General features: G+C 53.7%; 1 protein-coding gene across 1 annotated transcript; it reads right to left on the bottom strand.

The window, feature by feature from the left end:
* Positions 1-1,995: 1,995 nt before the first annotated feature.
* FBXO10 (F-box protein 10) lies at positions 1,996-22,994 on the bottom strand. The gene is given in 10 exon segments (XM_050913537.1): positions 1,996-2,366; positions 3,815-4,018; positions 6,628-6,938; positions 7,234-7,509; positions 8,947-9,099; positions 9,697-9,767; positions 13,452-13,588; positions 15,025-15,174; positions 17,634-18,482; positions 22,410-22,994. Coding segments are annotated over 10 exon segments (2,889 nt in total). The 3' UTR covers positions 1,996-2,213.
* Positions 22,995-23,295: the final 301 nt, after the last annotated feature.

The raw sequence follows: 23,295 nt of genomic DNA, 5'->3' as shown, positions 1-23,295 counted from the left end.
TGCAGGCATGCCAACCTTCTGGCAACTTCCAGTTTAAACACACCACACAGACAGATCTTTCTGTCTGTGCCAGCAGCCTTGCTCTGTTCTGACTCATGTACAGCCCACCCTTCCTCTCCCAGTTCTCCCACCTCTAAAGGTTTCCCAAGGTCATGCTCCCCCCGCACATCAAGGCTGTGGATCTGCAGAGACAGCTACACGGAGTCTGGGAGTTCAGGTTCCTGCCCTGCAGCCTGAATTTGGGTTCTCGCATCCTTCCCACACACCCATCCCTGTTACCAACCTGTGCATTCGTTCCTTTGCTGGTTACCCAGTAATTCATACAGGCATGTTGTGTATTGGCATCTCTCCCACTACCACTCATGGCATCTTCTACTGCTTGACTCTACCCCTGCTCCAGGATCACCCGTCAAGCAAACCAACCCCGTTATCAGCTGGAGGGTGGGTCTCAGCTAGGAGCTACAAGCCTTTCTTCTCTGAAGTTTGTCTCCTCCCGAGTGGCACCACCACAGCAGGGACTGCCCTGCAATGCCCCAGTGGGTCTCATCTTCCCATTTCTCTAAGTCTACTTCAGCTCAGCCACACTCGTCTCAAGAGACCCCCATGCTCAGCTCTCCTTGCGCTGTGCACATCTCCTCCTGCTCTGCCCAGGGAATGGTGACCAGCAGTTTGTGCTTTGGATGCGCTGGTCTCTGAAGGCTTGTGCTAGGTCAGCTTTGCCTTTACCCTGAGGCAAACCAGGCCTTTGACCAACTCACTGACCGTACAGTACCAAAATAAAACATGCAGTCTTTTAATGGTAAAAGGTTTCCTTTGGTAGTGGTTCAAGACGACTCCGGACTGTACACCCAGAAGTAATGTATATATAGCTAGGGGCAGATATTTGCCAACTTATAATGTTGTTGCTCACCTCTGGTTTTAAACCTCCTCCTGAGCATATGAAACCCTCCAGGCTTTGGCACAGGCTGTGTGCTTGCCAAGTGCCCATCCCTGCCGGGTGGGCAGGGCTGCATCCCACAGCCTTACAGTGCGACGAGCCCCTTCTGAAAGGGTCACCCCAAAAGCCACTCTGGAAAACTTCACTCAGTTTGGAAAGCAATTCGGTTACTAAAATATAGGCAACTTTTAAAATATAGCATTTTATTTGTGGCAGACAGTTTTCCTGAATTTACAGAAAATAGTACTTCTCCTTTTAAAAAAAAGTGGATTGGATGTTCTTACAGCATCGGTCTGCAGAGAAGCAGCAGACAACATCAGACTGTGCAACACAGTTACACCAGCTTGTACCAGAGGAGAAACCTGTGTGGACAGCTTGTTACGTGAATGAGACAGAGAAAATCCAGCTGGAAACCAACTGCCAGTTTCAGGCAGGGCAGTGACAAGGAAGAAACTGCTAGCTGGTCATGTGAGGTTACAGCGTGCAAGCCTCCATCTCCCTGCAGCAAGAGCCCAGAGCCCCAGGGGCCAGCGGGGCATCCCCAGTGATGCCCTCAGAGCCATGAGCCCCTGCCCAGCTCCTCCCAGTCCCAGAGGAGCTGAGCCCCATGGGCTGCGTACACCCACCCTCTCCCGAGTACCTCACAGACCCAGGGGTCACTGCCAGGAGTATGGGACACACTATGGGGTGCAGGGGAAGAACATTCCGGGATTGCACAAGGCTTATTACAGGATGTCCAGGGGAGGAACCAAAGGTGGGGAAACACAGGCATCGACACGGTTTGGGGAGAACAAATGTGGGAAAACAGAGGGATAAGGGAAGAAAAAGTGGCCCATTGCGTGTAAATAGCTGGCTGGTGGCCAAGGACAGATGCTGGTCTGGCCATGCCTGTGCCTGACAAGCACAGTCTGTCCTGTCCGCTCGTCAAGTGCCACTTCTACCTCTTCCCAGGGTGCAGTCTCTCCTTTTGGTGTGGGTGCCACCTGGGGAGGCCCGGCCAGGCGCACCGCTGGTCCTGCCAGGAGCACATTTCATCTAAGGAACTGCTCGCTCGTAAATTACCCCAGCAGTGATCTCAGTGGGCAAAGAGGGAGACATTAATGGCTGTTTTCCCAGCTATTTTTTATTTAGTGAGGTGCCACTGAAGTTGCAAAGTCCTTCATGAAAAGGGAGTACAGTCCAATGGGGGTCCCCATCCCTGAGCTGTGAGAGCTTCCCAGTGGCAGCTCTGGGAAAAGACAGGTAGAGAGACCGGTGAAGAAACCTCCCTCCCTCGTCAAAGAATGGTGCAGAAGATGCTCCCATGGTTGTGGCAGCCCCCATCCACCCTGGTGGTTATGCTGGAAACCCTCTGACCACCAGCCGCCGTGCAGGACTCCAGGGCTCCTCCTTCGATGTGAGGCCGTGCTGGGGGGTTGATGAGCATGCACTCCATATCAAACCTGGGAAAAGGAGAGACACCCCACATGTGGCCATGAGCAGGGTAAAATGGCGCTTCCAGAGCAGCCTTAGAAACGCTCCCTTGAGGTTCACCCTTCAAGGAGGAAAGGGGCAGAGCAGTGCTAGCAGGTGCACAATGCTCACCACGTGACATCTGTTCCAAAACCCAAGTGGGACAGAAATGGTTGGAGAACTGAGGCAGAACATCTTGCTTTACTGCAAAAACTATTTTCTGTGATTTCACAGCCAACACCTCTAGGTGACTGCATGTTCTGGGGGATGGGGCAAGAGCCTGCAGGAGGAGAGTCAATGCCGGGACCTCCCAAGAATTGCTTAAAGGGGGCCAGATTTGAAAACCTAATGGAGGAATCATGGGGCTAAGGGCACTGGAGGAGGTGCTGAGAGTCCCCTCTAGTGCACTTGAGTTTCATGCTATGGAAGTCTGGAGGACCAGGTGAGAGCATCATCAACCTGAGGGACCACATGTCCTAACCTCCCTCCAGTAATGCAAGTCTTCCAACTTCACTGTGTCCTCTCCCACAGCCTGGACCAAGATTTGTGACCCAGACAGGAGTCAGGGTCAAACTTCTAGCTAAAAAGAACAATCCACTGAATACCCAGCCCTTGTATGGGCGATGAGGCTCTGGTTTCCCTCCTCAGGCATCTGCTGCAGAGTCCTGCTCTAGAGTGACCTGTTTTGAACAAGGCCTATAATGATGAGAGTCACTGAGATCTGGGTGACAGCCAGCAGCTAAGGAAAGCTTTGCAATATCCATTAGAGGTCTGCAGCTACAGCAGTACCTCTGAAGACCACCAGAAGACACTTTCTCTCTCTACTGTCACAAAGACCAGGGTAGCTAAATCACGCCTAGGAAAAACAAGCACTCTAAGATCCATTTTCCCATTCGCCATTCACATTGCTCCAGTAGCAAAAGCCGGGAGGTGGAATCTGGTGCCTGAAGCCACCCTTCTCCTTGCCAGCACAAAAGCACAACGCAGACTAGGGGTGGCTCCCGCCTTTTCTCCTTCCTCTGACTCTCACGGCCCAGGCTACAAACACCCCGGGGCTGTCCATACTGCAGGGGCAGCAGTGCAGTACGCAAATACAGCAGCCAGGCTTCAAAGGCAGCACTGCGCAGGAGAATGAGTTGGCCAGGTCACAGGGCAGATGTCCCTATGCTCAGAGACATTCTGAAGACCCACACTGGCCTGTCAAGGAATAATCCAAGCCCCTCAGCTGGCTTTAGAGGTATCCCATGAGGAACCTCTTGGCTCTGCTTGATCTGCAGTCCTCACCTGCAGTGGTTCACCACGTATGTGGGGCTGCTGCCATGGGTCAGCAGGTAGGGGAAGCTGGGAAGAGGAGCTACAAAGCACAGCCCTCCGGTGCTCGCCTAACACAGGAGCACAATGGTGGCTCCAAGCTCACAACTGCACCCCATGGTGCCAGGGACCTCACCTTTTCTTGAAGGTGAGAAGCACGTTGTTTTGGATGACACAATCCTCTGCATTTGATATTGGTCGCAGAATGGATTTCTTGGATCTCCCTTGGAAAATGAGGTTTTCCTGCACCAGGCCTTTGGCTTCATCAAAGAGAGCAATCCCATAGTCCCGAAAGGACTGGATCCTGTTCTTGGTCACCTGCAAAATAAGCTTTAGACGGGATGGCCCAAGCAGAAGGACGTTGTTCGTATGGCTCTTTGATTAACACAAAACCAAACCCCAAAGCTCTTCCGCAGGCTCACTAGCACTCCCTGGCAGTTCGGGAGCATACCAAAGGTTCAGACTGGACACACCGTAGCCATGCACACACAAGCTTTCCCAAGGCCTTCCACGCGTTACTGGTGGCCCCAGCTGGCAGCTCAGTTCCCGTCAGCGCTAGATGCTACAAGCTTCCCTGCAGCTGGTAGCCAGCCCCCTGGTGAAACACAAGCACAGATGCTGCTGAACATAAACCTGCTACTGCTCCTTGCCCTCCAGGTTTTGAACAGCTGTACTTACAGGCTGTCACTTCTTTGTACACAAAAAAATAGCACTTAGGAGTCTCCTCTTCCCAAGAAAGACGAGGCCACAGCTGTAGCTGTGCCATCGTCTGGAAGATCAGTTCGGTCCTTTCTCCTCCATGGATCCACAGCAACAGCTGCTGTGACACTCCTTGGCCAGCACTTGTCCCCACCCAGCAGCACACACCATCTCACCTGCTCTCAGGCACCTCCTGGGCTCTGCCAGTGAGCAGACAAGAAATGATGGCACCATGACATCACCAGTACTTCAACAAGGACCTGTGCCCCCTGCTCTGCTCCCAAATGAACCCTGCAACATGAATCTTGCCTGTGTGCTCCAGGAGACTGGACAGCTGGGACCACAGAAAATGCAATGTTTTTTAGCTTCTGGTCCAGAGGACAACGTTTTTCTGCGGGCATGGTTTTCAAAGAGTCTGCAGTCCCTGCAGGACTCATGCAGAGCACTTGTCTTGGCAGGGCTTTCTGTATATTCATTTTCAGGGTCCTTCACGATGAGTTAAATTGCATTTATCTATCATTTTGATGCACGATGGCTTCACCTCAACAAAGAACAGAATGGAGGCAACCTTGAGCCAGGTACTAACCTTGGGAACTGGCTAGATGCTGGAACACAGCATCTAACTTCCAAAAAATCTAGTTCAGATGCCAGCTACGCCAGTTCTTCAGCACAGCTCACACAGCCTGCAGATCTCCAACAGAGGCCTATGGTATCACCCACTTGACTGTGCCACTCAGTTAAATATAGGGGACAAGCCTGGGAGAAGATGGCCTTTGTTGAATGTCATTGCACCAAAATGCACAGGATTCCCTTTGCTGCTCGGAGGGAAGAGAGCTCTCTCCTACAAGCCATCTGTGAATCCACATGTGGGAACTGATGACTGAACTGTCCTTTACCAAGACTTAAACATCAGACAGATGTGACAAGCCACCTGTGGATCACTGTCAAAGAGGATACAGCCTTGAGATAGGACTTTCAAAATTTACTCTTTTCTTTGCCACTGAGCAATGGCATGAGTGCGCAGAAGCCCTTCCCCCATGCACTGGCCCACCTAAAAAGCTGCTGCTGCTAACAGACCTCCCTTTCACATTCCTGTCACTGTGGGCACTGAGCGCTCTGGGGCAACACAGCCAGCTCTGCTGGTACATGTGTGCTTTCCTGCTGCATGTGAGCAATAATAAGCATGGACCCAATAATACTGAGGCTAGGGAAGATGTCACCTCCTCCCTCTAGGCCCTACAGAGCACTTCCAAACCTCTCTTGACAGATGTTAGGACATGACACACTTCAAACCCACTAGGGATGGAAATGTCACTTTCTTCTGAGCAGTGCACTCTAGTTTTGCACTGCTGACCCGATTAAAAACAAATGCTTACTTAATTCCCACCTACGTCTTCCCTCAAACAATTTCTGCTGACTGTCCTCCAGCCTATTCCCAATGACTGCCCATGAAAAACCTGGAGTTAATGAGTGCTGGTGGAAGTGAGCTCTGGGTTAGGACTGTCCACAGCACCAGATCAGGGCAGCCCTGGCTTTGTCCTGCCAAGGCTTGGAAACCCCCCCAGGATGGTGACCCCGCACCGCTCTGTGACCTGTCCCAGGGCTGCACCACCCTCCAAGGCAAGAAGGTTCCCTCAGTCTCCCACCTGGGCCTCCCAAGGTCCAGGGACCACTGCAACTTGTGCTGTTGACCCTTGCTGTCACTGCTGAGAAGGGTTTGGCTCTGACTGCCCTTCAGGTAGCTGCGCGCTGCTGTTAGATCCCCCTTGGCCTCCTCTTTGCCAGACTAACCAAGCCCAGCTCCCTCTGCCTCATCAGTCATGCGTCCCAGCACTTGCCCATCCTGGTAGCTCTGCAATGGACCCTCTCCCTTTTCTCCACCTCCCTCTTGACCTTGAGGTCCCAAACTGGACACAATATTTCAGATGCAGCCTCCGAACGGCAAAGGAGATGGGTGACAACCTTCCTTGATTGGCTGGACACACTTCTAATGTAGCCTGGAAATCACACCCCCTTTAATCACAGGGTCGAGGATGCGATCCTGATTGTCCACTCCTCCTGCTGGCAATGCCAGGGTAGTCCCTCCTGCCCTGCTTGCTAACCGGGGGTCTGCTGGCTTCCCCCTCGCCCAGGGAGGGAGGGCAGCAGCAGCAGGCTCTGTCTTGCCCCTGCCCGAGGGCCACAGCGATGCACAAGTCAGTGCCCCGTCAGCTCTCTGCAGGACGCACCTTCATGTTCGCTGCCTGGAGCAGCTGAAGGCCACACCTGTGGTTGCCGATGACGTCGTTCTCTGCGATGACACCCTCTCCCTTGGAGACAATGCCATGACTGCTGTTCTCATAGATGCCGTTGCCACGCAGCTCCACCTGGCACTCAGCCTCGACCAGCACGCCTCCTCGGCTGTTGCAGGAAATGCTGTTGTTTGCAATGCGTGTCAGCTGGCTGCTCTGCAGCACCGCCACCCCGCCATTGCGGTTGGCATGAATTACATTGGCGATGATGTTGACCGCTTCGCTGCTCTTGATGTGCAACCCAGCAGCTGCCAACCAATAAGAGCTATCAGTTAAGAGCTTGCAGCCTCAGTCATGATGACCACAAATGTATTTCTATTTCTAAAAGCTACCAAGTTTCTTCTGTCACAATATGACTTTCTGACAGGGACCTTAAGGACAAAAACCCACCCACACTCAGGTCTCAGTCCACCATTTCTCTGGCCTAGTGGCAGCTGAGGAAGACCCTGGCAGACCCCAGTGCTGGTGGGCCAGGACAACACACTGTTCTGCATGCCACCCCTTCTCCTGGAGCCTGGGAAGAACCCTGGGCCCCAAGCTCACCTCCGTTGTGGTTGATGCTGTTCAACTCCACCAGTGCCACTCTGATAGGACGCCGGGAAGCTGGATACTCCTCCTCGCTGTCAAGGTCGTTCTCCCCGCCGGCACCCTCCCTCTCCTCCTGGAAGCTCTCGTTGCCCCCCTGGCCAGGGGGGTAGTCACCAGCGTTGTCCTTGCGGCAGAACACTGCCACCCCGTAGATGCTGTTGTGGCTGATCTGGTTGTTGATGAGGTGTGGGAGGCTGGAGGATGTCATCCACACACCGCAGCCCTTGTTGCCTGCAGTGGAGGGTGGCATAGCCCACCAACTCAGCAGTGCTTGGAGACCCCCAGACCTGCCCCAAAGCAGCTGGTAGTCCACATGCAGTGCAGGTGGGATGGAGGTGATCCTCCTCTTTGAGCACATGTGAAGGCTAACCCTACATGTCAGGGGCTCACAGAGATGCTTTGGCCCTGCCTTGGTCCTGCTGGGCTGACTTGAGTCCGTGAGCTCCGTGCCTTTGTTTCCCCACTTCCACCCTCCCCTGGCATTGTCCGTGCTCTGACCCCAGCTCAAGTCCCCTCGTTTAACTCATGCAACCAGGAGGTAAACCCCTGCTGGCCTGGGGCTCTGCGGGATGGCCAGGCACAGCCCTGTCCACCGCCTCTGCGCACAGGTGGCTTCACCGCAGATGGGCAGCCACAGTGCTGGAAGCCCATGTGCCCTGGTTTCTCCTCCTCCAGGACTGGGAGTCTCTGGGGCCAGGGAGCAAGCAGCTCTGGCAGCACCGAGCTGCTTCCCCGAGGCCAAGCCTTGGGGGCCCAGGTGTATTCTCCAGTGTCTAATGTAGGCTGAGCTGCAGCTTCGCCACCCCCAGGGTGGCTGGGCCCTGTGACCACCCTCCTCTTGCCCCAGCCACTGCTGTTCCAGAAACCTCTAGGAACTCCCTGTCTGTGTACCATACCCTTGCTGCAAGGGGCTGACACTGGCCCCCAGCACTACTGGCCACCACTGCCTGCAGTGTTACTAGTGGGACAGCTGGACAGCAGACGGACACAAACCCATGCTACGTGACTGCCTGTGTCCCGTCTCTGTCCTAAACAGGATTCAGTGGGCTCTCTGCAGCACTTGTCTCTCTGCAGCCGCTTTAAAAGCCCTTTAAAAAAGCTACCTCCAGTTTCCTAAGAAAATCACCTGGGGAGTTTACCCCCTGTAGACGTTAGCCCAGTTGTTAGATTACAGACCCTGCCAGACTCCTCCAGGCTTGGGTTAGCTGGGTGCAGGACAGCAGCAGACGCAGCTCCCCTCATCTTGTGGGGACCGTGCGTCCTCTCCTGCAACCCTGTCTTGCACCAGGGCAGTGGTGCAAGGCCGGCTTCCCTCTCAGGGCTCAGAGGGAAGCTCCTGCCCTCCACTGGAGACAAAGCGTTGGTCTCCTCAGCGGGGAGAGGGCCCCTCGTGAGCCACAGCCCAGTAGCACTGGCAGCACGACCTCTGGAGTGCTTGCGCTGGGCTGGGCCTGGTGCCGTTCCTGGCCAAGCCTCCTGGGCACCCACCACAGCCCCCTTCTGAGCACCCACCACAGGTTCCTCCTGGGCACCCACTGCAGGTCCCTCCTGGGCACCCAGCGCAGTCCTGGAGCACACTGGAGGTAGAGGGCAGCCCGGCAAGCCCAAGAGGACAGGGGGACAGGGGAGAAGGCGAGAATCGTTCTCCCCCTGAGCCTGCTTCCTCACCGTAAATGGCGTTTCCTTCGATGAGGCCCTTCCCGCGCTCGCCCACCACCACACCGTCTGAGTAGCCGCAGGAGATGAGGTTGTTCCTGAGGACGGGGTCGCCGCCATGGCGGATGTCCGCCCCGCCCCACTGGTTCTCACAGATGACGTTCCCTAGGGCCAGGCAGGGAAGACGAGGTGACCACACGGGCCTCCTGCCCACGGACGAGCAAGGAGACCTGGCAAGCCAAGACCTGGCCCCACCGAAAAGCTCCCATGACCTGCAGCAGAGCCCAAGCCTCAGGAGCTTCCCCATTCCCCCATTCCCCTGGCAATGCTCTCCCACACAGGACACCAGTCATGAGCAGTTCCAGTAACCACCACCTCCCTGTCCTCCAAGGTGTAGGGCAGAGTGGAAAACCACTCAGAGGTGCCACGACAGTAGGAAAACGTCATTGATAGCTTTAGCTTATAAGCTGGATGGCATGGGAGGAAAAAAAAGCAGTCCACGTGGCAGATTGCTCTGGAGCACAGTTCCACATCCCAGATGGGCCAGAGACAAAGGGAACAATAATTTGGAGGACACGCTGCAGAAAGACATGCTCCCTCTGTCAACGGCAGACATGCCAACTAGAAAATGCAAACCAGGGGATTATTACACCTAAAGTCACCCAAGAACCACAACAAGATAAATCTTGCAATCAAACAAACAGATCGAGGCTTAAAGACAGAAACAAACTGGGCATAACAACATGATTTTCATTTCCATACCTGTGATTTGGCCTCTCCCGTTCTCATTCACTGCTATTCCAGCAGCCAGTCCCTGGAAAATATGGTTCCCGCTGAGGTAGGAGAAGAAAAGAAAGTTACCAGCAGCAGTGTTGCCTGCTCATGGTTTGCACCTATGCCAGAGCAGCGGGTCTCTGCAGAGGCACCAGTCTCCCTGGCTGGCTACTTGTCGCAGCCTGTTGCCTGTGCCCAGCAGCAAGAGCTGCGCACAGGGCAGCCACACAGCGAAGTGCAGCAAGAGGGAAGCACAGTGGGGAAGGTACATGCAAAGCAGAGCAGAGCTACTGACAGCCAAACCACTTCCAAAGAGGTGAAAGCACAAAAGAGGCACGGAGAAACACATGTCAGTAAGAGCATTCGAAGAGTGGGAGGTGGGAACATCCAAACGGCCACCGCGTCAGACCAGTTGTCTGTCCAGCCAGGGTCTTGTCCCCAGGAGTGGCCAGCCACAGCTGCAGCCACAAGGAAACGCATGGACAGGGAGAACCAAGTGCTGCCTCCTGCAGCGTGGCCTCTCCGCCCCGCTGGCTACCTGCACCCGCAGTTACCCGCACCCCTGAGATGGACTTTCCTTCTCCTCAGGATTAAACTCGCTCCTCTGCAAACCACCCTGCAGGCTTGGCGCTCTCAGCACCAGCCAGCACACCCTGCGGGAAGGCCGGTCACCTGCTGCTGGCTGCCACAGCCTCCCTACCCCTGTGAGCAGCATGGAGCCTCCCACACCCCCTGTTCCCCCATGGAAAAGCATGGAAGATGCACCACATAGTGGCTGGAGCCCACCTAGGTGGATGCCGCAGAGGAGGCTGTGAGGGCTTTAGCCCATTTCCCCCATCCTCTCCACCCGGGGGAGGAGGCGAGAGGCTTTTTCAGCCACAGGACTGCTGCTCCAAGAGGAGCCCCGAAGCCAGCGGGCAGACAGCGATCACGGTTGATGGTGGGAAACATTAAACACGGTGGCAGGAGCAGAGGCAGTGCCGCGCTGGGAACAACAGCCTGGAGAGCACATGTGGACCCCATCGCGCCTGAGTAGAGGCGTCACCCGCTGTCCCCTGGGCTCCCACCTACCACCTGTCAGGAGGAATGAAGCCCAGGAGCCCCAAGCCCACCACCAGCTCCTCCTCCACAATGTGACCCTGAATCTCTGGCTTGCTGTTGAGGTTCAGAGTGGGAGAGCAATCAGGTTGATCTCGAAGAAAAAACACCAACCGAACGCAGTGCCTGGCATGAACTCTGCCCTGGCATCCACCCAGAAGCACTCACCGGAGGCAGCTCTGCTCCCCCCGGGCTGTGAAGGGAGCAGAGGAGCTTCTACAGCAGTGAGCCAGCATGGGAAAGCAGCACCTGTGACATGGGATCCCCAGCAACGCACTATCACCAGTGCTGGCTGGGGGTGGAGGGCTGGGCGCAGCACTTCACACTGCTGTCCTGCTCCCAGGGACAAGTGCAGGCAGAGCTGGGGCCACTCCGCTTCACTGGGCAGCTAGTGCCTCTGCTGTCCTCAGCTGCCCTGGCACAGCTGCCCCTCCGCTTGCAGCTGCCTGCTCGGCAGCAGCGGGTGTAGCTGCCAGCTCGGGCAGGGCCGCTTGGTCTGGCAGCTGAGGGAAGCCCCCACCACCCTGCCAGAGCAATGCAGGCTATCAGTGGTGCCCAGAGAATGGAAAGCTGCTTGCGGGCTGCAGGGCCTGGTGTGACACACACGCCTGCCTCTAGAAAGAGGAACCCGGTGAGAAGAGTGCACAAGGTGCCTGTACTTGAAATCTACGCTTGCACCAGCAGCTGCGAGGATAAGGAGGAAGATAAGCCATGAAACCATCCCAGAGGCAATCCCCCAGGAACACAAGGTGGGGCCTCTCAGCTGCCCAAGTCCCACCGCTGTGGGGCAGTGCCCTCCAGTGCTGCTCTCACCAACTTAGGGGAGCAGGCAGTAGCCTTGCACCACCGGGCACCATCACACTCGGCACCTCCCAGCCTCGGCCTCAGCACAGCGGGGGACACAGTCTTACCCAAACAGCTTTTTAGCTGCTGCAGAGGGTACCTCTGACTGGAAGACGTACATGCCCAAGGGCCTGTACCATGCTTAAAAATGCTACTCGGCACCCACACGGCTGGCACGCTTCTCAGAAGGACACCTCCCTGCTTTCTGCACAGAGCCCCTCGCAATGCCCCACTGAAACCTGTCCCCCAGCCAGGCAGCTGCAGGCAGTGACACAGGATGGCACTGGGCTTGCAGCTCTCGGGAATGGGCAAAACATTATTCTGTTTCCAGCTGTGGAAAAGGCACCCAGGAAAGGACATCACTCCTACCATAAACATCCCCCTTCTGCCAGCCCTGTCTGCCTGCAGCTGCACACGCCATCCTGTCAGCGAGACCCAGCCATGCCGACAACCCCCGTTGAGCCCCATGTTCGACACAGCTGCACATGGCACTGCTGGGACAGTGCCAGTGCATGCAGCCTCAGCCAGCGCTGGAGCCTGCCTCAAGCCAGCACAGACAAAAGGCAGCACAGAGCAGCACACACAAGCAGAGCAGGGGGGCTCCTCCAAAACAGGCGGCTGGTCAGGAGAAAAAAGGTGTCTTCCCACCGAGCTTCCTCCCTGCCTCCTCCCTATCATCTCCTACGTGCCAGCAAGCATGGACTGTCATATATCAGTCACAAGGTGCAAGCTGGGGTTGCAAACGATGTTGTGAGAAAGTACAGAGGGGAGGATATCTAGTGAATCTCTCCAACTGGCAGCATGTTTCCTCTGCACTGCTGGGCCCTGCCATTACAATACCGATTTTCTCAGAAATCAGTACCTCTCTGAGAGAGCATTTTCATAATCCCTTGTTGGAAAGCCTGGCCCTGACCCCTGTGTTTTCAGGGCTGGTACGTGTGGTGGAGACTTCTCCTCTCCAGGTCCCAACCTAGGCTAAGTGCCTCGGTAACCTGTTCTTAAGTGTCCGTACAGGTAGTCTGTCTAAACCTCACCAGCTCTGCACACAGATCATGAACCTGCAAGAAGTCGCTTTTATTAGGTCTGCAGGACTCGAGGCTGAAGCACTGTTAATTATTAACACTTCCAGCATGAATACTCACATCCTAGCTATGGGGCTGATGCAGGGCAACCATTTTCTTCCCTTTGTGCCCCACCCTGCTCTGTAGCACCATGGTGAGTTGTCACATGCCCGTTCCTTACCACCCACAGGCACAGTGAGAGGCGGGAAGGGGTGGCAGTACAGATGAGATGCCCCTCACATCTGCAAACAATACCGTGCTCCAGCTGCCATCTCATTTCTGGGTTCATTGCTACCAGTTGATACCACCAGGTAAAGCTGATGGCATCGACCTGAAGAAAGCCTACCAGACACCAACACTAACATCTAAACCGAATTGTATTAAACACACACAAGTCAGTAGCTCCAGCTGTTTAAAGCAGAAAGGTGAATTGGAGTAACAATGATTGGAGTTTCCCCTTTTCCTGCAAAAAGCACCATGACATGTGTGAGTTGTTCATCTTGAACACAGCCTGTGTCCTCCTCAGATCCAGGGGGAAAACCCAGGACAGGCACTTGGCAAAGACCTGGGTGCAGCAAGCAGACAGAGGGAAGTCACAGAAAGACACTAGTGCACCATGGTCCTATTTCTGCTCTATGGTGGGGACAGAAAAAAAGAGAAGAAAAGTATGCACAGTGGGAGTAATAAGTCTTAGCAGACCAAGGAGGGGAGAGAGAGAGAGGTCAGTGCTAGCTAACATACCTCACAGCAGGGTTTCCATTATACAGAATATAAATGCCAGCTTCTTTATTCCCATAGATCTGATTGCTACGGATGATGCCTTTTCCGTTGCCAACGACGACAATGCCTGAGCGAAGACCACTGTGTATCTTATTGCACTACGGTTTTATTTTTGCACATGTAGAGAGAATAAAAGCAAAAGGAAGGAAGGTCACTCATAAAAGTGAGCAAGAGCAGGCAGCAACCACAGAGAAAAGCAACAGCTCCCAATCCTGCTGGGGAAAAGGGCAGAAGGGTAATTAATCCAGCTGCCAAGAAATCACTCAAATGGTCAAGGCACACTTAACTTTACCTTTCTTTGGGGTTCTAGTACACAATGCCAAATTTCCCTTCCCATCATGACTGCAGCCTCTTCTTCCTCCAGCAGCTCCTGCTGCCATCTCCAAGGGCTGCCCTGGACCTGGTGATGCTTCATTCCCTGCAGCCCTGACACTGGGCAGGGCTGGTGGGCCTGCAAGTCCAACACCTGCCTATGGCCACCAAGAGGAAATGACCCTCAGTGGCACCCCACAGGAGCTGGAGGCAGGAGTGCAAGCAGGGGGCTTGGCATTACAGCGTGGTGCCTTTTCTCAAGCTGCTGGACAGCACTTTGCAGAGCCTGAACGACTGCTGTCAACAGCCACATGGCTGCTTCTCTCCACAAGGGCCAACATCTCCTGTGAGAACAGGAGTGTGCTGGGACCCTCTGAGCAGGATAGCACTCCCAACCCAGTATCTCGTGGAGTGGCAGGGTAGGAATCGCCAAACCAGGCAAAGCAACAAACAGCAGCTCAAAGCTGCAACCGAGGCCAGACACAGCCCACGGCCCCGTGGCTGAGCTGCCAGCTCCTCCTCCACGGGGCTGCAGCTCTGCCTGCCCCATCTCTTGTGCAGAGCTCACATGGAGAGCTCGATGCAGCCACAGGGTCACTTGGATGGTAGTTTGTATCTACCTCTCTGCCTCCCTCTGCATGGTGAGGTCCTGGTTCCTTCAAGGATGATTACAGATACAACATTGAGTAAACAGGGACAAGGTCACCCGCTGCACAGCTGGAGACACTACCGATTCAAAGGAAAAGCCATGCCGCTGGAGAGCAGGCTGCTGCTCCCCTCCTGCCCAAGGCTCAGCAGAGAGCTGAGACCCTCCACCAACTCCCACAGTAGACAACACAATTCCCAGTGTGGGAGAAACAATTTATAGTACAGTGCCGATTTACTACCTTGCTTGCACGAGTTCACTCATTACTCAGGGGTGTTTATTTGATAGGGGAACATCCCCCTCCCCTCTATGCACAGCAATTTTAAGACAAGTACCATCAAATAGAGCAGGAGATCATGCATGTACCATCAGGCAACACTTCGCTGTCCCTTGCCCTTGGGGTTAGCTGTAGTCTAACTCATCAACAAAAAACTAAGAAACAGGCCGAAGGGCAAAGCTAACAGAAAGGTCAGCATTTTCTGTACTGGGAGATGGATCCCTGCTGCCCCTTGGAGAGAAACAGCACATGAGAGAAAGAGTGTGCTGCCCTCCAGCACAGCTTGGAGGAGTACGTACCAGAACAAGGGGGTTGGCTCCCTTACGAATGTCCACTCCGGCCTCACAGTTCGAATGGATGTTGTTGTCTGCAATCAGGCCTCCTGCCGACAGGCGCAGGAATATCCCTGATGCTTTGCAATGGTGGATGTCATTCCTCAGCATGATAACCTGCAGCGAAGAGGAGAAGCACTTGTAGTTGTAGTTAGAAGGATGAGGAAGAGGACAGGAACAAAGGGTATAGCTCTCCATTCTGCAACCTCTGTGCATCTATGACCTCTCTACCTCTCCCACAACCCAAGGTGTGCCAGGCACACAGGCCAGCTGAAAGGAAGATCAGTGCGTGTGGACAAGTGCTACGGTTAAGCGTGTTGGGTGTTTCTCACTGGCATGGGTCTGCTTGGGGATGGGGACCTGCAGTGCTTGGTGCTGCACAGCCCGAGCAAAGATATCCTCTTGGCCTGACACATCCCTCCACTTGACAAAGCCTGCGTTCAGGTGTGCCCAATGGCTTCATTCACTGTGTTGCGCTTGCACACCGTCAGCAACAGCGAGTGACCATTCCCCGTCCCATCTCCACACCGCTTATGGTACAACAGACCTGCCCCATCCCTGCTCAGGCAGTCCTCATTTGCATCAGCATCCTCTCCGTACACAGTTGGCAACAGGCTGCCTCCTGACTCTGTGCTGCACGCAGCAGCTCGGAGGCAACACATCAAATGCCTTGGAGTCTCCCATGAGTCTCCCATGAAGCTGACTGGGCCAGTGCACTACAGCACACATGCTCAGTATGCAACCTGTCCATCGCCTTGCACCTTCAGAATAAAGATCCTGCCATTTGGGGGCAGAAATAGCCCAGCCAGCAAACTAAAGTCACTGACACCACTCATAACAACCTAGTTTCCTCTAAGCAAATAAGTAGTTAAATATTTACACAGCAGCAATCTTTAATATTTTCCAGCCAAACACAATCATGTCTTAAATCCATGTCTTACGAGTGCTAAGAAATAATCTACAAATTGCCTTTGCATATCCCACTTCAATGAGCAACACAGATCAGAAGGTAATTAAATTATACTGCCTTTTATTTGCTCATTCCAGAAAGGTGCTTCATTCAATCTCTCGGCTAAACGTGGAGCTCAGCAGGGCTTGACAGCTGCCTGTCTTCATCAGTCATGCTTGGCTGCCTGGGGAGGGAGCTACAGGAGGCAAGAAACGCAAGCACCCAGTCCAGCTGGGTCCCACATACCAGACCCTGGCCCAGGCTTGCCCTGCGCCAGAGGGTCCTGGCTGTGCAAGGACACCAAGCCCTTGCCAGTTCCCCATGCTCCCACTTCGCGTTGCACCTTGTCCCCATCTCACAGGCTAGCATTTCACTGTCTCCCATTGCCTGATGCTCTGACACCCACCTCTCGACAAGAGCCTCTGGGCTAATTCCTAGCTGAGCAAATTCTCACTGAGAGGAGCAGCTGGGCTGGCCTCATCTCACTCCCATTTCCTACCAGTTAAAACCAGGCTGCTGAGCGAACTGGAAGCAAACCAAAGGGAACAAAACCAGCACGCAGTCCAAAGTGCTGGATCTGCATTTTTTGCTAGCCTAACTCCCATGAAAACAGCCCTCGAGCAGCTCAGAGCAGCTAAGCAGCACGGCGGAGCTGCGCGAGGTGCCTCTGCTCCCTTCTGCGGCCACTCTGCATCCGTGGGTTGGCCTTCGGAAGTGCACCTCTGGTTCGGGTATCCCTTGGAAAGAAAGGAGCTGTCCTCCACTGCCAAGAAGCAAAGCGTTTCTGCACAGGCAACAGCGCTCTGCAGTCCTTCTGTGGGGACTGCAGATGGGGAGCTAGCACCATCACAGCAAAGCCCTTTCCCAGAACCAGGCAGAAAAACATTCCCCTTCCTCTCGGTGCACAACACTTTTATTTGTAGTCTTTTAAAGCGATACACTGAAAAATGGGCCCAAATCCTGGGCTGCCCCGACCAAGTGGTGGGGATGGTCTTGCTCTGGGCAGGTGGCTGGAAAGGAGCCTCCTGAGCCCCCCTGACACCGCCAGCACTGGGGATTTTGGCAGCGTGATTCTCCCCCCAGTCCTCGCCGCCACCGTCCTGTCTGAAGAGGAGCACAGGCACAGAGGTGGAGAGCTCCGGGCAAGTGCAGGGTTAGATGATGCTGTGCTGAGAGAAAACCTCAGTTCAGCCTCCAGCACATGTCCCTGGCCGAAATCCCTCCTTACACTCCATCTCTGCCTGCGGCAGGCGCCCACCCCTGCAGGCTCTCCTGAAGCAGCCAGGACTGGCCATGGTGAGGGGCAAGACCAGGGTTGACACTGCAGTCCCCAAGTCCCTGCATTTGTGGTATGGGCTGTGCTGGGAGCAGCAAAGGTGATGATAACCAGCAGCACTTTTACAGGGTGAGAGTTTAATTTACAGGTGGAGCAGGCCTGACTACACAACCCCAACGTGCCACTGCATTAACGCCTCCAATTGCAATTACAACGTTACTGCACGCAGAAAGCAGGTGGCTGCAAGTGACCTGCCTTTCGTTTGGGCTGGTTAACCCAAGCCATGCATAGGAAAGGAGCTGGTGGAGCAGGAGGGAGAGGGAAGAGGGTTCGCAGCAGTCTTCACAGCACCTTACTGTTTTGTATGCAGCGTACTGCGTAGGTCAGATCCCTGAAGATGCTTCCTTCCAGTTTTGCTTGCCCTTGTGAATAAATGAATATTCCTCCCTTCCCGTCCCTGAAAAGGCACTGTCGGATGATGCAGCCTTGCAGAGAGTTGGCCAAAGACTGGGCCTCCTTGTCCTGCTGCAGCTCCTGCTGCAGAGACTTGAGCTTAAGGTCCCTCTGAAGGGTGTGCAGTCTGTTGCTTTGAAGCCTGCTGTCTGTAATGTCAGCAAGCGTGTGACTCGGGCTGTGGGCTTGATAGGGCAGTTGGTACACAGCCTGAGCATCCTCTTCATCATCGCTGCGTAAGTCACTGTCACTGGAATTTGAGTCAAGGGCCGGGTACTCCTCCTCCTTCACTGCCCGCAGGTTCTCTCCGAATTCAGTGTCCTCCTGGGCTGAGCCAAGCAGGGCTTGAGCACCTGCAGCAGACAGGAAGCTGCTTTGTTCTTCCCCTGTGACAATCTCGCATGTTTTCACTGGCCCCAGCAGCGATTTCCCCCAGCCATCCCGCTTGGCCACAGGGCAGCTGGCTGGGTCGGGCTCCCACATGGACGCTGCGCAGGACTTGGCCAGCATGGCCAGGTGCTTGCAGGCCCAGTTACGGTCAGAGCTTGGGCAGCCCTCCACAGTTACAGAGGCGTTCTCACTGCCGGTGAACTCACAGTTCTCCAGGACGCAGAGGGCCACGCTGCGGAGGTGGATGCTGGACTGGCTGAAGGTGCAGAACTTCACCTGGCATGTCCCTGGTGCATGGATCTGCAGCTGCCCACTTTCGAAGTTGCAATTGTCGAACTGGACGTAGCCTGAGGTTGTCTGGAGAGTAAGCACAAGGTGAGATCATTGCACAAAGCAAGAAAAAGCAGTCCTCGACGTACCATGAAGTCCTTCCACAGCAAACAAGATCATGCTCACAAACACAATATGCGTTCAGGTATCTCAAACGCAAGAAGCTCACACAGGCACAGATGCAGTGCTGCAAGCTGAGTTAGCAAGTATCTTGCAACAAGTGACACCTACTGACTTTCTTCCCTACCGGCAATACTTCCTTAACTTCCCTGCCAAGACACAGCTTTGCAGTGTCAGCAAGGCCCAGCAGTCATGAGCAGGAGCATACAGGGCCTAGACGTGTCAAGATCACTAAACCTTAGCAAAGCTCCCTACACAGAAGAGTTTGCAACTTTCAGACACGTGTATTTGCCAGCAGGCATCATTAATGCACTCAAGGGTTTACTGGGTGAAGCAGCAGGTAAGATGACATCAAACATGGCCTGGTTGGCGTGAAGAGCTACAATTCTCCCTGGAGCCATTAGCGTACTTGGTGGAAGGACGCTGCATCCACGACGCATCAAATGCAAAGCAAAACAGGTAAAAATTTGTGCCATACTGCTGCATAGGCATTACATTATGACACTGCAGTAGGAGAGACACCATCAACTCCTTGTTCCCTGGCTGTGGTTTCCTATCTGACTTGCTGGTACTTGCAGAACTGTGAGCCATCCCTACCATGGCCTTCTTGCTTTGCTAGGCAATGCACATAGCAATTCATGGGTGCTGGCAAACCACCAGGATGATTGTGCATGGCCAAGTATCTCCCTCCTGCACAGGCAGGGCAAATCTCTGCTTATCTACAGAAAAGACCAACAGAAATGCAACAAGGTACAGAGGAGCCAGGTCGGAAGAGCGGAGTAGCATGCTTGGAGTTTCACTGTGCTCCTAAGTTGAATAGGAATCTCCTAAATTGTTATTTTCTCTTCCCAGGTTATCCCTTGATTGTCTAGTACACCACATTACAAGCAGACAGATCAATAGCTTGTGACAGGTGAGCTGGGGCAATTTTACAGAGATTTCCAGTGTTTGCAGGCAACACACTGTCCTAACATTTGTTTTCAGCCTTGAGCACTCTCAGAAGTGGTCATACTGCAAACAGGTTTTGAAATGCATTTCTTTGTACCCAAAGACAACCACACAGAAATCCCTTCAGCCTGCTCCAAACTGAATTGTACCTTCCCTTTTTTTAATTAAAAAAAGCTAATTAAAAGGGACACAATCAAATCAGCTTCTGAGAGGCTGCTTGCAAAAGCCCTTCTGAAATTGCAACTCGCAGAGTTTTAATTACTGCCAGTAAGATTGGCATAAGTTTGCTTTTTTAATTTGTTTTTCATTGACGGATTTGGGAGGAAACGCTCTCGTTCCACTGACAGTAGCTGAAGGGCTGTACCATCACCGCACTGTGCACGGAGACCAGAGCAACAGCCTGAAAGGCGAAATGCACCCACACTGATCAGCCAAATGCAGGACACATCGCTGAGCAAGACACTATGTGTCCACTTCAGCAACCCAGCACGTGGCCACAGACAAACAGGGACTTTCTCAGCAGATTTCCGACTCAGTTTTCCCACCGTGTGCCAGTGCATTATCTTTCTCCTGGGGACTTTCAGACTGATTAAGTTAAATAAGTCACATAAGAAAATGGTGAAAAGGAAATTAAACTGTAAATTATAACTAATGATGGGCTGACTTATCATGAGGAAGGTCTTGTTTTTGGAGGCACAGCCCATGGGTGCAGCACTTGCGCTGGGCACATCCCACTCTGGAGCAGTCAGTGGTTGTCCATAGGGACCAAAGTGTTGTCATGGCGGACCACGGCAGCGGGGCTGGGCCTGTGATCCCGTGTCCTGGCTTAGGTCCGGAGAAGACCCTGGGCATCCCGGCCGAGGGCTCCCAGCCCAGGCTGAGGGCAGAGCGCACATCAGCAGCAACCAGTTTTTGGGGCAGCGGGGATGGTGTGGAGCGCACCGTGGCAAGTGCCAGCTCCTGGGGGTACCTCTTGCACAGCCAGCCTCTAGGGTCGCTCACGCCTTGCCATGTGGGCAGTCGGAAAGGCAGCTGGTGAGAAAGGGAAAATCACTGAACAAAGGAAAACGCCTGGCAGCCTGGGAGCCAGAAACATCCTTGAGAAGCACAGCTGCATCTCTGAGGTGCAGCTGGATACTGAGAAAACAGAGACATCCTGAGATACCACTGATAAGTGCAAAAAGCAAGGGACTGTAATGGCAACTTATCATCTGGAAAAGTGGAAACAATCTAGAAAAACAAAACTGTTCTGAAAGAAGAAAAACATCATCATCTATTGGCTGTTCCAGGTGAAAAAATGGAAATTAACAGCATCTATTGGTTTCTCAAAGTGGTGCTGTGCTGCACCCTCTTAAAACAGCCTTAATTTTTATCCAAAATGGAGCCTCTCTCTGAGAACGTCTCATCCTGCACGTGCTTTTCCTTTCCTAAACCAGCTGAACTCTCCACATGAACCTGCTACGAGATCTTGGACCCTGGCCGGGAATGCCTGGCTGACGCCAGTCTGTGACACGGAGTGTCTTTGATGTGAGACTCTGTTACCTCGCTGGCCCCCTTTGGCCCCACTTTTGGGGTTGGTTCGGTTTGCTCTCCTGCCTCTGGGACAGCTGGGTGCCCCTCTGGCATGGTGTAATGGATGCACCCACTCTGACCGAGTGAACAGTGCTTTTGTTCAGGCATCACCGACAAGTAGCCCTGACTGAAGTCAGCCCTGCTGTGCAAACCATGAGAATGGTGCCAGGCCAGATCTTCTGAGGGACTAAGGAGCCTAGGCCACGTCTTATCAGGAGCTAACAGTGCCAGTCTGAGCTGGGACTAGATAAAACTAAAACTGCTACAGATGCACACCTGCACAAACACCAAAGCAGGGGGTTGACTATGAGTCCATCACTTTACACTATCAATATCTGCAGCCCCCTGAGCCCATTGAGCTCTCCTGTATGGCAGCCGGCTGCATGGCAGTGATCTCCCTTGAGCTGGGACGCCTCTCAAGGTTACTCCTTGAGGCTGAGAGACTCCTTACCCGGCATCTGATACCTATAACGAGGTAAGCAACATTTTACATTAGGCCTAAAAGCATATTGTATGCTAGTGACATTTATATATCCAGCTATAGCTTAATTATTAGAAGTGTAGTAAGTAGTAAAGTGTTTGATTGCCGTCTAAATTATCGTTTAAATCATCATTTAAATCAGTGTCAAATCATTGTTAAATCAGTGTTTCATTACCAATTATTGCTTAATCACTATTTGATTACCATTTAATTATTATTCAATCATTGATTAATTATCATTTGATCATCATTTAATCATTAATAAAACCCTTTTATTTTACCCCACAATGATGACCTCTCAATAATTCACCTGCGACAGATGGTTTGGCCCCTTCTGAAATGTCTAATTCTCTTGATACCTGTATTATACATCCATATAAGTAATCTATCATAAGCATATCTGCTGTTGTATTGGTGGTAAGTTTGCAGTAAACTGTAATAGTATTTACCTGCTTGCTTGCTGCTGTTATTGGTTGTTGCTATAATATTGGTTGTTGCTATACAGTTGATTGTTTCTATTACTGATTGCTGCCATACTATTGATTGATACTGTATTATTGATTGCTGATAGTAATTTGTAATAGCCTGATATATATATATATTTGCTTTATTAATCAAAGGCATTCTTGCTAGTGGCGATTTACGTGGCATTTGTGGCGACCTGTAATGAAGTAGGGACATTCAGAGGACAAAGCCCCCGAGCCCCTACGCGTTAGGGAGTCCCACGAACCCCTGGTCATGCTCTCCAGACACCCGCAGACTGCGGAACTCCCTTGGTCATGACACCTCGGCGACCTTGCCATCCCCACCATCCCCGCTCTGCCGAGCCTCACCTTGTAGAGCACCGAGGTGAAGCGGGCCGGCATGAAGACCACGTTGCAGAGGCGGGCGGTGGGGCAGTGCTGGTCAATGCTCACCAGCAGTGCCACGTCCCCCAGCTTGCCCTGCCCCACAACCTCCACGGGCACCTTCAGCAGCACCTCGCTCTGCTCCTCGTGCACACCAGGCAGCAGCATAAGGCAGTCGTAGGAGCTGGCAGCAGCCAGGGCAGCCCGGAGGCTGCTGAACTCGCCCCCCGTGCCAACACAGAGCCGGCGTCGGCCCTTCCTCCTCCGGAAGAGGGAGAGACAGTTGGAGGACTCCAGGTCCTGCGTGTTTTTGGTCCAGGTTTTGGAGGCCAGGTAGTGCTGTTTGAAGGCCTCTCTCCAGGACTCCGGCTCCACACCGGGCTGGTTGGGCCAGTTGGGGTGTCTGTGCTCGAGGCAGCTCAGGCAGAGCTGCCGCCAGCGTGTTTTGTCCAGGCTGAGGACAAGCTCGTACCAGGCCCTGCAGACCAAGCTGCAGTGGCCCAGGTCAGGGAGGTGCAGGTAGGATAAGATGAGCTGCCACAGCTCCACCGGCAGGCCGCCGACCTCCATCAGCACCTGCAAAGGACAGGACACAGAGTCAGCGGTGAGCCCGGAGAGCTTCTGGGGCACAGAGGGGAAGGTGAGGCTCACCCAGGGCAGGGACCCCATGTCAACAGGGACATACAAGTCCCTGCCGGACGTACCTCCCCGGGGGCAGAGCTGTACAGAAGCAGGCCCAGAGGAGCAGGCTGGCACAGCTCAGGCAGAAATACGGGATCTGACCAAGCGGGGTTCAGCACTCATCCTACGGCATGCTTCCTCCACCATCACTCCCGGGCCTCCCTCCCTCTCCTGCTAGCCCTGCTCACAG

Source organism: Gymnogyps californianus, chromosome Z (genome assembly GCF_018139145.2).
Source record: "Gymnogyps californianus isolate 813 chromosome Z, ASM1813914v2, whole genome shotgun sequence".
Lineage (NCBI taxonomy): Eukaryota > Metazoa > Chordata > Aves > Accipitriformes > Cathartidae > Gymnogyps > Gymnogyps californianus.
This window is presented reverse-complemented; position numbering and strand designations above follow the sequence as displayed.